Raw genomic sequence first — 14,539 nt, 5'->3', positions numbered from 1 at the left:
CTGTAACAGCCGGTGCAATTTATGATCTTTGTAAAGGTTAGCTTTTTTTTTTTTTTTATTCACTTTTCACTCTCAGTCGCGTTCAGAATCAATCCATACAACCCCATCTGACACGGCTGTTTTCACTAAAGACGCGCTATAGCTCTGCAGTGTACCACGATGCATACTAACGCCCCGTTCTGACACACAACGCTGGCGAAGCTGCCTTCTTCGTATCTCACCGTCACTTGCTTTTCTTTTTATTCAGTTTTATTGAGTGTTCCTGCCAGTTCCCGCATGTTGCTGTATGCTTTTTCTTTTGCACCCCAGGACATGCAGAAGAAAGAATGGTAAAGACCAACTTCGGCGCTATATGCAATCATCAGACACTCCCCATCTGCCCGTGTCGTTCAAACACAGGAACATATATTGGTGTAAAAGTATAACAAAAGTGCACTTTTATTCAAGTGCACTTTTTCCATCGCCTTTTCCTGTAAGAAGCAGTGTACACACTTCTCTCTATGCTGTGGTTTCTATTACACACCTGAAAGAAAGACAATATATGTGAAAATATATCGCACTAATGCAATATTAGCAACAGCGTCAGATCGGACTGGCAGGAACACTCAATAAAACTGAATAAAAAGAAAATCAAGTGACGGTGAGATACGAAGAAGACAGCTTCGCCAGCGTCTGTGTGTCAGAACCGGGTGGGGGTGCGTTAGTATGCATCGTGGTACAGCACAGAGCTATAGCGCGTCTGTATTCTGTTTCTTTTGCACTCCAGGGCACGCAGAGGAGAGAATAGTAAAGAGCAGTAAGTTCGGCGCTATATGCAATCATCAGACACTCCCCATCTGCCCGTTGTTTTGTTATACTTTTCAATACTTTTTATACTGCTCAAACGGGCATGCTCAAAAAATACACGTGTAATGCCACGAAAAGTGCACGCAGACACTTCATTTCGCAAACAAAACAAGTGCACTTTTATTCAAAACTACCTGTATAACCGAAGAAAAAAGAAAGCAAGATACAGTAGGCGATTGATACGACATCTTGCATGGTGCAATGCTAAGAAGTGAAGATTTTCATTCCGTGCTATATAAAATCATCACATTCAAATATTAACAGTTCCCACACACCCAAGGACCGTCCTTCCTACATTTACGACACGTACTTGCCGTGTACACACCTCTCTGTGCTATGGTTTCTATTACACTGAATGAGCACCTGACACTGTACTTTCTTCCCTGGGGGAAGGTCCCGCATCAGAGAATTTCCAGTTCCTGCATTAATTTTACACCCGATCTGACCCTGTTCGTTTTCAAATAATATTGCATTAGTGCGATTATATTTTCACATATATTGTCTTTCTTTCAGTTGTGTAATAGAAACCACAGCATAGAGAGAAGTGTGTACACTGCTTCTTACAGGAAAAGGCGATGGAAAAAGTGCACTTGAATAAAAGTGCACTTTTGTTATACTTTTACACCAATATATGTTCCTGTGTTTGAACGACACGGGCAGATGGGGAGTGTCTGATGATTGCATATAGCGCCGAAGTTGGTCTTTACCATTCTTTCTTCTGCATGTCCTGGGTGCAAAAGAAAAAGCATACAGCAACATGCGGGACTGGCAGGAACACTCAATACAACTGAATAAAAAGAAAAGCAAGTGACGGTGAGATACGAAGAAGGCAGCTTCGCCAGCGTTTGTGTGTCAGAACCGAAGTGCGCGTTAGTATGCATCGTGGTACACTGCAGAGCTATAGCGCGTCTTTAGTGAAAACAGCCGTGTCAGATGGGGTTGTATGGATTGATTCTGAACGCGACTGAGAGAGTGAAAAGTGAATAAAAAAAAAGCTAACCTTTACAAAGATCATAAATTGCACCGGCTGTTACAGACTGAAATCAAAAGTATGTTTTTATTCTAAAACAGTAAGACTAAGAACAGTTTACTTCTCAAAGGGAGGGGCAGGATCGAACCCGTGACCCCTTGATTCCCAAGCGGGGGCTGTATCTATTGAACCACAGAGTCAATTATAGTAAAGTGGTGTCAATGTCGCATGTTAAAGCGGCTTTTCTTTCTGCAGTTATATGTTTGAATAAAAGTGCAATTCTGTTGTTCTTGTGAAAATGTTTCTTTGCTATTTGGACTTCAGGCTTCATACATTATATAGTTTATGCCTACATTTTGTCATCTACTACTAGAATATAAAAAAAGTTTCTGTTTTAACAATGTGTTGACACAGATTACTGTAGAAACGGAACAGACATGAAATGCGTGTGTTCCAAACAACGATCTATTATTTCACTCTAAAACTCCACTTCACTCCCAGATACTCAATCAAGGCATGAGCTGAGAGAAGTTCGTGCACGTTCTAAATTGGTGGGGGGATGAAATAGCCGGCTTCTCTTTATCAGCACGTTTAGAGAACAAAGGACGCTGGTGGAGAGGTGTGAAGGGATTTAAGAAGCAGTTTAAGGTGGGACGGAATTACGAGTTTTTTCGTAGGCTCTGGTAATTCTAGTGTTAATGCATTTTGTCATGAAAATTATATCAAGTACGGTATTTATCTTAGCATTCTAAATGTTCAGGGAGCAGGAATATCATGAAGTGAATGTATTCTGTGTGGCCATCGCTCCCGGCGCCTCCTCAGTACAATAGGAAGTTATTTTAAGAAGCACGTACCGATTTAACATGGCTCGGGAAACACTTAACACAAAGCATTTAATGTGCTATATAATTTATTACGGGGTTTGAGAAAATCTAGTAAATTAAATATTCATTTTATGATGAAGTTTAGTTTACGATGTTCTACTTTAATGACAAACTACGAGAATAAAGTCAACATGTCGACTTTATTTTCGTCATAAGCATCGAGATTAAAGTCAACCTGTCGTCACATTATTACACAATACCCAGGTACATTACACTGTATTGAAAAAAAATAAAATAAGTACAACTTGGCTTGCAGTATTATCCAGTAGTATAGAAACAGTATTTACACATTTGAACATAATGGTCCACATTCAACCTTTTAAAACCAGAGTATCTCCAGGCAACGGACGGGACTCCTTTTTTTTCGGCAAAAGTTCTTATGTGTCATCATGTTCAACTTTATCGTCAGTTACAGCTTCAGTTTCGGAATGTTCTCTGTCAATTTTCACTGCGCAATGCCTACACTACAGCATGTACTCCATTGCATTCCTATTTAGCGGTTCAACAGTGAAAAAGAGCCCCCGCGCAACAAGTGTGAAAATAATGATCCTATAAACCTGAAAAACATGTAAACACTATTTTATTCTGCATGTTGATTAGGTAAAGGTAGAATGAACATGAGTTTATGGAACAAAGTTATGTTATGATCTTACACAATGAAGAAGATATTCTGTTGAATTAGTAACTGTGGACTGTGGCATGTCAGAATTCCAGAAAACACAAACAGTGACATGACCTATTAAGATATCATGAGATTTTGTAAACACTTCAGTAAATTGTCTGAAGTCCCCCTTATTGACAAGAGATTCTGTTTCAGAATCTCACATACTGTATGTCTCATGGAAGCTAAGTCCTGGCAGCAAAGCAGTGATGTTGCATATACTAGATATCTGAGAATACGCTGTTCTTTCTCACCATTTTATTGGTGTTTTCTGCTTGAAGGTGTGCATCAGCTTTAATAATAAATCCCACTCCTACCCTGCCAAGTATGTCATGCACATGCACTTAAATCAGGGGTTCTTGTTCTTTCAGAATTAGTGGAGTCGTAATCTATCTCCAAAAAGCTGATGTCCTAAAAAAGAATTACTAGTTTTAATAGTGAAGTAAGTGAGGTAAAAAAAGTTCCCCCAATTTTAAAGGGTGTTTCTATTTAATAAACTTGGCTGCCAAACCCTATGCTTGTAACTGTGAGACTCTTATGGAATTCTGTTATCCCCAAGTTAAGAATCCTTAACTTAATGGTGTCTCCTATTTACCCCATCTGGTCTGTAAAAGCAAAATATGTCCACAAATTTGTTCTATTACATTAAAGCATGAATGATTCTCTCCATATATAGTCATAGAAGCTGTGTATCTTTGTACAGATAAACAAGCTGCAGTTTCACTGATGGCCAGGATATAGTTTGTAGTATGCCCCAGTTTAGCATCACATCTGGTTACTGAGTATATTTGCGATTCCATTTTTCATAAAACAGCAAATATTGCTCAAACTAAAGCCAAGTGAAACAACTAAATTGAGGGTTCAAAAACAGAACAACTGAGCAACAAAGCTTTAATCACAGCCTTGTAGCCACAATGACAATATCCTCAAAACCAATGAGAGACCCCAACATAAAAAAGAATCAGAATTAATGCACTAATATTTAATAGATGTCAGTCAGTCAGTTTCCAACCCGCTATATCCTAACACAGGGTCACAGGGGTCTGCTGGAGCCAATCCCAGCCAGCACAGGGCACAAGGCAGGAACAAACCCTGGGCCGGGCAACAGCCCACCGCAGGGCACACACACACCAAGCACACACTAGGGACAATTTTAGGATCGCCAATGCACCTGACCTGCATGTCTTTGGACTGTGGGAGGAAACCGGAGAATCTGGAAAAAACCAACACAGACACAGGGAGAACATGCACACTCCACGAAGGGAGGACCCAGGAAGCCAACCCAGGTCTCCATACTGCGAGGCAGCAGTGCTACCAATGTGATTGCCAGATGAACATTGTGCTGTCAGTTCATATTTATTATCATTTCTACCAAATATATGTTTCCACATTAAAATCCACATAATAAAACTCAGAATCACACACTGAAGTAATGTTAGAACATGTTTGTTTCTCACAAATAATATAATACAATAATGCAATATTAACAATGGAAAATGAATTCAACTCCATATGTTAAGTATACGTTATACCAATATGTTTTAGCAAAAGGAAAACTCAAACTAAGATTCTCAAAAACCCAATTCAAAATCATTTGGCGGTAGTGTTGGGAGACAGAGCCTTGCTTGGCAGCATCAGGTCAAAAACAGGAAACAGCAATAGACACAGTGTCAGTACAAGAGCAGGACGCAATCACACATACTGCCACACATAAGCACCAATTTGCAGTCATCATTTAACTTAATCTACATATCTTTAGGAGTGTGGGAAGAAATTGACATACTCTGAGTAAAACATGGGATAATGCTAAATCCACTCAGAAAGCTTTGGATTTTTTTGATGAAAACCAACCATTTATGTTGTGACAATGAATTTAAAGTGAGTTACATACTGCTTGAATACAGAAAAATACCAATGAATTGAAACAATTTTTAAAGGGGTAATTTGTCTAAAATTCTTCCTGTTATGGAAGACTGATAAAAACCTACAGGAAAAGGTTTGTGGAGCAACTGCTGTTAAAGGAGGTTCTACTATTTCCTAAATGCAAAGTTTCCAATGTAGACAGTAAAGGTTTAAACAATGTATTCAGTATTACCAAAAATGAAGAACAATTGTGTATGTGTTACTAGTTTAAAATAGACTGTTTTTGTCTGATTGTGACTTAGTTGAAAATCAGTCCATATGAGTAATTAATGCAGGAATCTAACTAACTCCAAGGAGTTCACAAACTTTATTTTCTCAAAACTGGAAAAAAAAGGTTTATACTGTATTTACAAAACACTACAACATGAAAACTGACTTACATTATTCACAGAATGCTTGAGACACATGACCTCAAACACGATCGTTCATTAAATGAATATATCCTACATTTCATTTTGAAGTTCTTAACACATAATCTTAAATATACTTGTTTACAGTCTCTCTCATAAATGATCAACTTCTTCAAAACCCTGATAAAGGATTAATATCACATCAATTACATGAAAAAGCCCTAAGTCATTCCTTATCTTAATTCATCACTGATCAAATGTGTCAAGAGATCTTTTAAATTTCACTTGGTAAAAAAAAGCTGTGATTAATTCAAGGAACTTCAAAACTTAGAAATGCCTGGTCTACAGTAATAGTATCAACGTGTATCCTTTTTAAAAACAAACCTTTAGCCAATTTTTCATTTTCTCTTCTTCGTTGTGATCTTTCTTGTGCATCTTTCTCTAACATCTTCAGAAAATCACCTGAAGTTTAATAAAAAATAAACTGTTAACTTATTTGCTAATTCTCACTGATATCAAACACACAAATACAGTTTTACATAAACATTGCATTCACCAAGTTCAGCCACTTTTATCTGTGATGGACTGTTTCCTTATCCAATTTTGGTCCTCATGTTGATGGAATAGATAGCTAAAGTAGACAGTTTCAAGTATTGCTAAATTTACAAATTTAAATAGATGTTTTTATTTAGTTTAACTTCATGTACCTATTATAAACAAAATCATTTTTTTAAGAACTGAAATGCACAAGTTCAAAGTGCTTTAGTGTCACTACTTGGAGAGCTGGGTGAATTGCAACAATAAAAAAGTAGAGTAAATTTTACTGTAAAGAATAATTTCTTTGTCTTTACAAATTTAATACAACTGAAATAAAGATAGAAAATATAAATGAACACAATTTTTCCACTATGAGATCATTCATCACTTAAGATTGTATCATTCATTTAACTGTATTTTTCTTTATATTAGTTTAATTTCATTTTTTGTTCACTTCAATAAATATCTAAAAAAACACAGATACTTTTATGCATTCATCCCACTGATAAGTAAAAAAAACAGACAGAGCATTTCTTTATAAGACCATAATAGGGATGCATTAAATATTATGTTACCTTGACTAGTCTCAGTGCTGCACTGAAAGCTCTGCAAAAAGACAAAAAGATAATATTACTAATTTATCTAGGAGGGAAAAAATATATGTTACCATTTTTGGAATGTGTGATTTCATTCAGCTGATAAATTCAAAGTTCAATAATAAATAAATGTTTACAACAGGGATTATAATTTAATAAAGAAATTAACTATTTTGGAGAACTGAAAAAATGCCTTTCTGCCTAGCTTTTACTTGTGTAACACAGTACAGTAGTTAAAAATGGTGCCAGCTTGGCCACACACCAGGAATCAACATGTGTGAAGAAAGTCTTTGGAACATTTTGGGTGTTAGTCTTCTAAATTTTAAAATGCTCTTGAATGATTATGGTACTCTCTACACCCACACTGCCGGGTTCAAAGATGCAGAGGCTACAGGTAAGTAACTATTCTGTATTAAGTGCAGAATATGAAAGCACAATTCCAGACCTTCGGTACATAGCAATACTTGAACATGCTTTGGGGAACTTCTTTTTCAGTGACACCGTGTGAGAGATTTGACATTTCCATTATTTAATTCCCTAGTTTTGCAAGTCATTTTAGATTTCCTTATGACTGAAAATTCAATCGCCAGGGGCCTCACGTATAGGGTGGTCCAGTCTAATTATGTAATTTTCATTACGCTATAACTTATTAAGTTTATTACATAGAGAATTCACAAAAAAATTATTTTTGTTGCCGTTAGATGGCAGCACCTGTCCTGCATGCCAATGGCAGGGAGATGGTTGTGAGTCGAACAGCGGGTGCGATGTGGTCGCCTTTTCATAATTGCATAATTATATCTGGACCACCCTGTATAAACGGTGTGTATGAACAGGAATGTTGCGTATGAACGTTTCCATGTTCAAATCACGATGTATAAAACCTAAACTTGGCGTAAAGCCACACACATTTTCACGGTACCTCCAACCCTGTCATACGCAAGTTCTCCGCTCGGTTTTGCAAACTGGTGGCACCCAGCGTCAAAGCAGTGCTACTGTTCCAGTATGGCTACCCTTTCTTTTTTAGATCCACATCTCTGACACGGCTTTATAAATACACTAAAATTAACCGCATATCGTTTATTAGTTTAATGCATCTGATTGTAATTACCTGTAACAATATAAAGGTCCACAGAATGGTCATACTATTCTAAATACCATAGCTGCTTTAACATTGTTACTCTCACTGCACCTTTTCCTTCTTCTTCTTACAGCTGCTCCCGTTAGGGGTTGCCACAGCGGATCATCTTTATCCATATTACTCTCACTGCACCACTCGGAGTATTTATATCACTGTATCTGAGTGGGGAATCAAAGCTCTACAGCAGCTGACTGGAAAGAGAATTATCGGTATACAGCATCAAGCACACACTGCCTCAGCCATGCTGTCTATTGAACTGCTCCCATACGGCAAACACTTCAGAGCCTTTCCTCGCGGTTCAGTAGCAGTCTCATCCCAAGAACTATAAACGCACTCAATCAGTCCATCAATTGCTCCTTGTTGAACTGTTTGTACTTATAAGAACAATCACCTCACTGTAAACTTGCAATACAGTTATAATATTGCACAACCACTTTATAAAACGCGTATTTACATATGATGACGATATGATTTTTAAGATGAAATGCAGCAAAATATGTTTATTATACAGATAAAACTTTAACTACATTTACATAATCTACATTGCATCCGGAAAGTATTCACAGCGCATCACTTTGATAATTCCTCCAAATGTGATGCCTGGCATTCACACCAAAGAGTTCAATCTTTGTCTCATCAGACCATAGAATTTTGTTTCTCATGGTCTGAGAGCCCTTCAGGCGCCTTTTGGCAAACTCCAGGTGGGCTGCCATGTGCCTTTTACTAAGGAGTGGCTTCTGTCTGGCCAATCTACCATACAGGCCTGATTGGTGGATTGCTGCAGAGATGGTTGTCCTTCTGGAAGGTTCTTCTCTCTCTCCACAGAGGACCTCTGGAGCTCTGACCGATTGACCATCGGGTTCTTGGTCACCTCCCTGACTAAGGCCCTTCTCCCCCGATCGCTCAGTTTAGATGGCCGGCCAGCACTAGGAAGAGTCCTGGTGGTTTCGAACTTCTTCCACTTACGGATGATGGAGGCCACTGTGCTCATTGCAACCTTCAAAGCAGCAGAAATTTTTCTGTAACCTTCCCCAGATTTGTACCTCAAGACAATCCTGTCTCGGAGGTCTACAGACAATTCCTTTGACTTCATGCTTGGTTTGTGCTCTGACATGAACTGTCAGCTGTGGGACCTTATATAGACAGGTGTGTGCCTTTCCAAATCATGTCCAGTCAACTGAATTTACCACAGGTGGACTTCAATTAAGCTGCAGAAACATCTCAAGGATGATCAGGGGAAACAGGATGCACCTGAGCTCAATTCTGAGCTTCATGGCAAAGGCTGTGAACACTTATGTACATGTGCTTTCTCAATTTTTTTTTTTTTTAATAAATTTGCAAAAACCTCAAGTAAACTTTTTTCACGTTGTCATTATTTGGTGTTGTGTGTAGAATTCTGAGGAAAAAAATGAATTTAATCTATTTTGGAATAAGGCTGTAACATAACAAAATGTGGAAAAAGTGATGTGCTGTGAATACTTTCCGGATGCACTGTATATTGTTTAAAATTAAACATGCAAGGATACGGTGCCGCAGCGCTAGCTAGTTCACGGATTGTTCCTGCTTCGCGCTGTATTCTTGCTGGGGCTGGCGCAACACTGGAAGGATAGATGGATAGAATAATTAACACTAGAATTACCAGAGCCTACGAAAAAACTTGTAGATCCGTCCCACCTTAAATCACTTCTTAAAACCATTCTCACCTCTCCGTCAGCCTCTTTTGTCCTGTAAATGTGCCGATAAAAACAAACTGCAAGCAGCCGGCTATTCCATCCCCCCACTGACTCAGAACGTGCACGAACTTCTCCGAGCTCATGCCTCGATTATCTGGGAGTGAAGTGAAGTTTTAGAGTGGAAATAATAGATTGTTATTTGGAACATACGCATTTTATGTGTGTTTCGTTTCTACAGTGATCTGTGTAAACACAATGTTAAAACAGAAACTTTTTCATATTTTAGTAATAAATGTTACAAAATGTAGACATAAACTATAAAATGTGTGAAGCCTGACAGCCAAAGAGCAAATAAACACTTTCATAAAAGGTTCAAGACTTTTACAACAGCTTCCGTGGTGTACTGGTAAGATTTCGTCACTTAGAGCGCAGTAGACTTGCTGTACTTCAAGAGATCCAAGTTCGACTCCCCGCTGGGAAGAAAATGTATTTATTTTTAACCTTCGCCGTTCTGCCTACCTGAACTCCCTGTCTATCTATATAGTAATAACAGTAATTGCCTATCCTTCCTACCTATCTATTGTATATATCTATCCCCTTAGCTGTTTTTTATATATCTATTATACAGTGCCTTCCCTGTTTATTTATATATCTAGTGCCTTCTCTGCCTGTCTGTCTGTCTGATTGCATATAGCACTGAACTTACTGCTCTGTACTATTCTGTCCTCTGCATGTCCTGCAGTACAAAAGAAACACCACTATACAGCAACATGTGCGAACTGGCAAGATCAGGGAAAAAACACATGGTCACTGATTACAAACCGCAAGATGAATGAAAGAGACAATATACGTAAAAACATCATCGCACTAATGCAATATTATTTGAAAACGAACACCGTCAGATCGGGTTTGAATATGCGCCCGATCTGATGCTGTTCGTTTTCAAATAATATTGCATGTACTGTGCGTTGAAACTGCTGCACTGAATAAGCTGACTCCTTCTGTAACAGCGTCAGCGTGTATTCAAACCCGATCTGACGCTGTTCGTTTTCAAATAATATTGCATGTACTGAACTATTTCAGAATAAAAACATACATTTGATTTCAGTCAGTCTGTAAGAGCCAGTGTAAATGCATGATAATTGTAAAGGTTAGCTTTTTTTTTTTAATTCAGTTCCATTCTCTCAGTCGCATTCACAACCCCCCCCCCAAATCTGATAATGCTGTTTTCACATAAAGACGCACTATAACTTAAATGTGATTTATTTGGAGAAGCGCTATACTCGAATGTGATTTATTTGGAGACGCGCTATACTCAAATGTTAATTTTATAGGGAAGAAAGTACAATGTCAGGTGCTCATTCAGTGTAATAGGAACCATAGCACAGAGAGATGTGTACACTGCAACAAGTACACATGTCGTGAATGTAGGAAGGGTGTGTGGGAATTGTTAATATTTGAATGTGATGATTTTATATAGCACGGATCGGAAATCAGCAGTTCTTAGCATTGTACCACGCAGGCTGTAGTATCAACCGCCTACTGTAACTTGCTTTATTTTTTTCTTCACTTATAGTCTACTGTAGAATAAAAGTGCACTTGTTTTGTTATACTTGTATACCAACATATGTTCCTGTGTTTGAGCGACATGGGCGTGCTCAAAAAAAGACGTGTAATGCCACGAAAAGTGCACGCAGGCACTTCACTTCGCAAGCATTGGTAAGAGAATGAAGTGACAAGTACGCTGTATGTGAAAACAGCATTCTCAGATTTGGTAGGAAAGGATCCTGAACACGACTGAGAGAATGAAAAGTGAATTAAAAAAAAAAACCTAACCTTTACAAGTATCATAAATTACATCGGCTGTTACACACTGAAATCAAATGCATGTTTTTATTCTAAAATAGTAAGAATAAGAGCAGTTTACTTCTCAAAACTGAATCGTGTGGGATCGAACTCATGACCTTTTGGATACTAGTAAGCGGCTGATACCATTACACTATCATGGCAGCTGTAAGTAAGTATGTGTCAATGTGGCATGCTAAGGCGGCTTTTTTCTGCAGTTATATTTTTGAATAAAAGCATGCTTATTCTGTTATATTTGTACCTTTTGTGAAAGTATTTGATATTTGGACTTCAGGCTTCATACATTATATAGTTTATGCTTACATTTTGTCATTTACTACTACAATATGAAAAACGTTTCTGTTTTAAAAATGTGTTTACACGGATTACTGTAGAAACAGAACACACGTGAAATGCATGTATTCCAAATAATGACCTATTATTTCCACTCTAAAACTCCACTTCACTCCCAGATAATCAATCAAGGCATGAGCTGGGAGAAGTTTGTGCACGTTCTAAGTCGTTGGGGGGATGGAATAGCCGGCTACTTGAATCTTTTATTTTATCATCACATTTAGATTAACAAAAGACACGGGTGGAGAGGTGAGAACGGTTTTAAGAAGTGATTTAAGGTGGGACGGACCTACAAGTTTTTTCGTAGGCTCTGGTAATTCTAGTGTTAAACATGTACTACAAAGATATTTCAATGTTTCTTACAGATGGCTTAACGTCTAATTACAGAGCTGATTGTGTAGCGATTGGGTATTTGGAGAAATAAAAGTAAGGACAGGAATTGGGTGTTAGTATGTTTGAAAGGGTCAGTACTGCTGCAATAAATTATTTCATCGAAGGTCGCACATGGCACAGCAAGCATCTTGCGTGAGGCATGAACAATCACTGCGGCACTGTGTTCCCATGTTTAATAACATGCTTTCACTCCTATCAACACGAAAATGATATCATGTATACATCTCAGTATTTTAAATTATTCAGAGAGCTGTAATATCATGAATGTAATGGATTCTGTGTCCTGTCGGAGGAAGAGAAAGCCTTTTTAAGAAGCAGTAGTGATTCACACACATAGGGCACATAGAAGATCAAATACAAAACAAAACATTTAACGTGCTACTTTGGTTACAATGGGATTTGAGAAACTAGTAAATTAAATGATTTAAAGATGAAGTTTATGATGTTCTACTTTAATGACATAATAAACTACATAATTAAAGTGGAAATTTCGAGACTAAAGTTGACATTTCGTGATTTTTCCCCACTATGTGTCTTTTTTTTTTCTCTGTACCCTAATAACCTTTCATATGACACTCAGATGGTGGGCTACGACTTGCCTTTTCACAGCGACTTTGATATCTGACAACTTCTTTTTTATTTCGGGCACTGTGCAACTTTGTAAACTTGAACTTTTGAGTTTCTCCGACACTCTATGTCACTCAATCAACTTTTTGTTGTTAATACCACTGCTTAAACCAACAAATAGTAAGTTTTTCCTTGCCTCCACTTGGTATTCGCTGAAATTCTTCTATTTCCCCCCCGTTCCTGTGCCATTGCCTTTTCGCAGAACGCTGAGCTTAATGGCTATTTATATTGATTTGCACATTCAAACAGGCATAATTCTGGGAGGAGACGGGGCGGGACAGCAGGCACGTGCACATAGGTTACTTTTCACGCTGACCAGGATTTATGTAGCGGAAGAACGTGGAAGTTGGCGTTCGCACAGATTTATGCATCTGGATTTTTTTGTGCGTACACACATTTCCACTTTTGTCTGTACACCATGTTATAGTGTGAATTCTTCGTACAGTGGAACCTCGGTTCACAAACGTCTCGGTTCATGTACAACTCGGTTCACGACCAAAAAGTTCGCCAAACTTTTGCCTCGGTTCATGACCACACACTCGGTATACGAACAAGCCAGTTTCCCTTTCGGTTTGTGCGCGCCGATGATTTCCGCACATGTTGCATTGTTCTCAGTCAGACCTGACTGCCTGCTGCTGACAGACAGAGACAGAGACAGAGACAGAGAGAGAGAGAGAGAGAGAGAGAGAGAGAGAGAGCAAGCCACGCTCTTGCCTGATGAGGGGGAGGGGGAGGTTGCTGCACGTGCTTGCCTGCCTGCCTGCTACTCTGTGCGTGCACATACGTGCCTGCCTGCCTGCTGCTGAGGGGTGGGGTACAGCAGAGAGAGAGAGAGAGAGAGAGAGAGAGAGAGAGAGAGAGAGAGAGAGAGAGAGAGAGAGAGCTTCATTTAAGCAGAGCCACTCCCTGTTCATTGTTCTCAGTCAGACGTGCGTGCTTTACCTGCGCTCTCTTTGTGCTCTACAGTATTTCCTGTGCTTTTGCAGTTAACTATGGCTTCTAAGCAAGTGAACAGTGGTGAGAAGAAAGTTTTGAAGAAAATTGAAATCGAAGTAAAGAAAGAAATTATTGAAAAGTTTGAGCGTGGCGTTCGTGTTACTGATCTTGCCGCCGAGTACAAGAAGTCAAAATCTACAATTTCCACCATTCTAAAGCAAAAAGAATCTATTAAAGCAGCTGATATTGCAAAAGGAGTTACAGCGTTAACCAGGCAGAGGCTTCAAGTGCTGGAAGAGGTGGAAAAACTGTTTACCAGTTTACTCATTTACCAATTTGAGAACCCTCGTGCTTTCAAGCAGCACAATGTAAACAAAGCCAGACTGCCAGTGATGTGGAGGGCAAACACGAAGGGTTGGGTCATAAGGACTTTGTTTTTGGAATGGCTGCATGAGGCTTTCGCTCCCACCAGTTAAACAGGTAAAAACACCAGAAACCCAAGAAAACACAAGAGAGAAAACACCTGAAGAAAAACATTCCTCCATTGCGGAGCCAGACTCTCCCTCCTCTCCACCAAGTTCCTCCTCACTTCATGCCAAAACTCAACTCATGCAAGGTTAGTTTTCTTGGTGGTCTTTGTATTACGGATTTTTCAAAAGTTAAATTTTTCAGTTCGTAGTGTGAATTGTTGCAATGTTCCTTTTCTCTTTTTTCAAATGTTCCTTTTTTTCCGCTGTGCTTAAAACTCATTTTAAAAAAAGTGTTTACAGTGATCGGGCTGTAAGGCTAATAGCGTGATCTCCTGC

At 38.7% G+C, this 14,539-nt stretch overlaps 1 protein-coding gene across 2 annotated transcripts in view; it reads right to left on the bottom strand.

Moving 5' to 3' along the window:
- ttc12 (tetratricopeptide repeat domain 12) overlaps positions 1 to 14,539 on the bottom strand; it is a 143,908-nt gene that overhangs the window by 100,194 nt on the left and 29,175 nt on the right. For both annotated transcript variants that reach the window (XM_039763999.1, XM_039764000.1), the window contains exons 3-4: positions 6,747 to 6,777; positions 6,019 to 6,096 (exon numbers count right to left, since the gene is read on the bottom strand). In XM_039763999.1, the coding sequence (XP_039619933.1) occupies positions 6,019 to 6,096; positions 6,747 to 6,777 (109 nt within the window). The remainder of the gene's footprint in view (positions 1 to 6,018; positions 6,097 to 6,746; positions 6,778 to 14,539) is intronic.

Source organism: Polypterus senegalus, chromosome 9 (genome assembly GCF_016835505.1).
Source record: "Polypterus senegalus isolate Bchr_013 chromosome 9, ASM1683550v1, whole genome shotgun sequence".
NCBI lineage: Eukaryota > Metazoa > Chordata > Cladistia > Polypteriformes > Polypteridae > Polypterus > Polypterus senegalus.
Note: the sequence above shows the minus strand (reverse complement) of the source record. Positions and strands in the feature narration are given on the sequence as shown.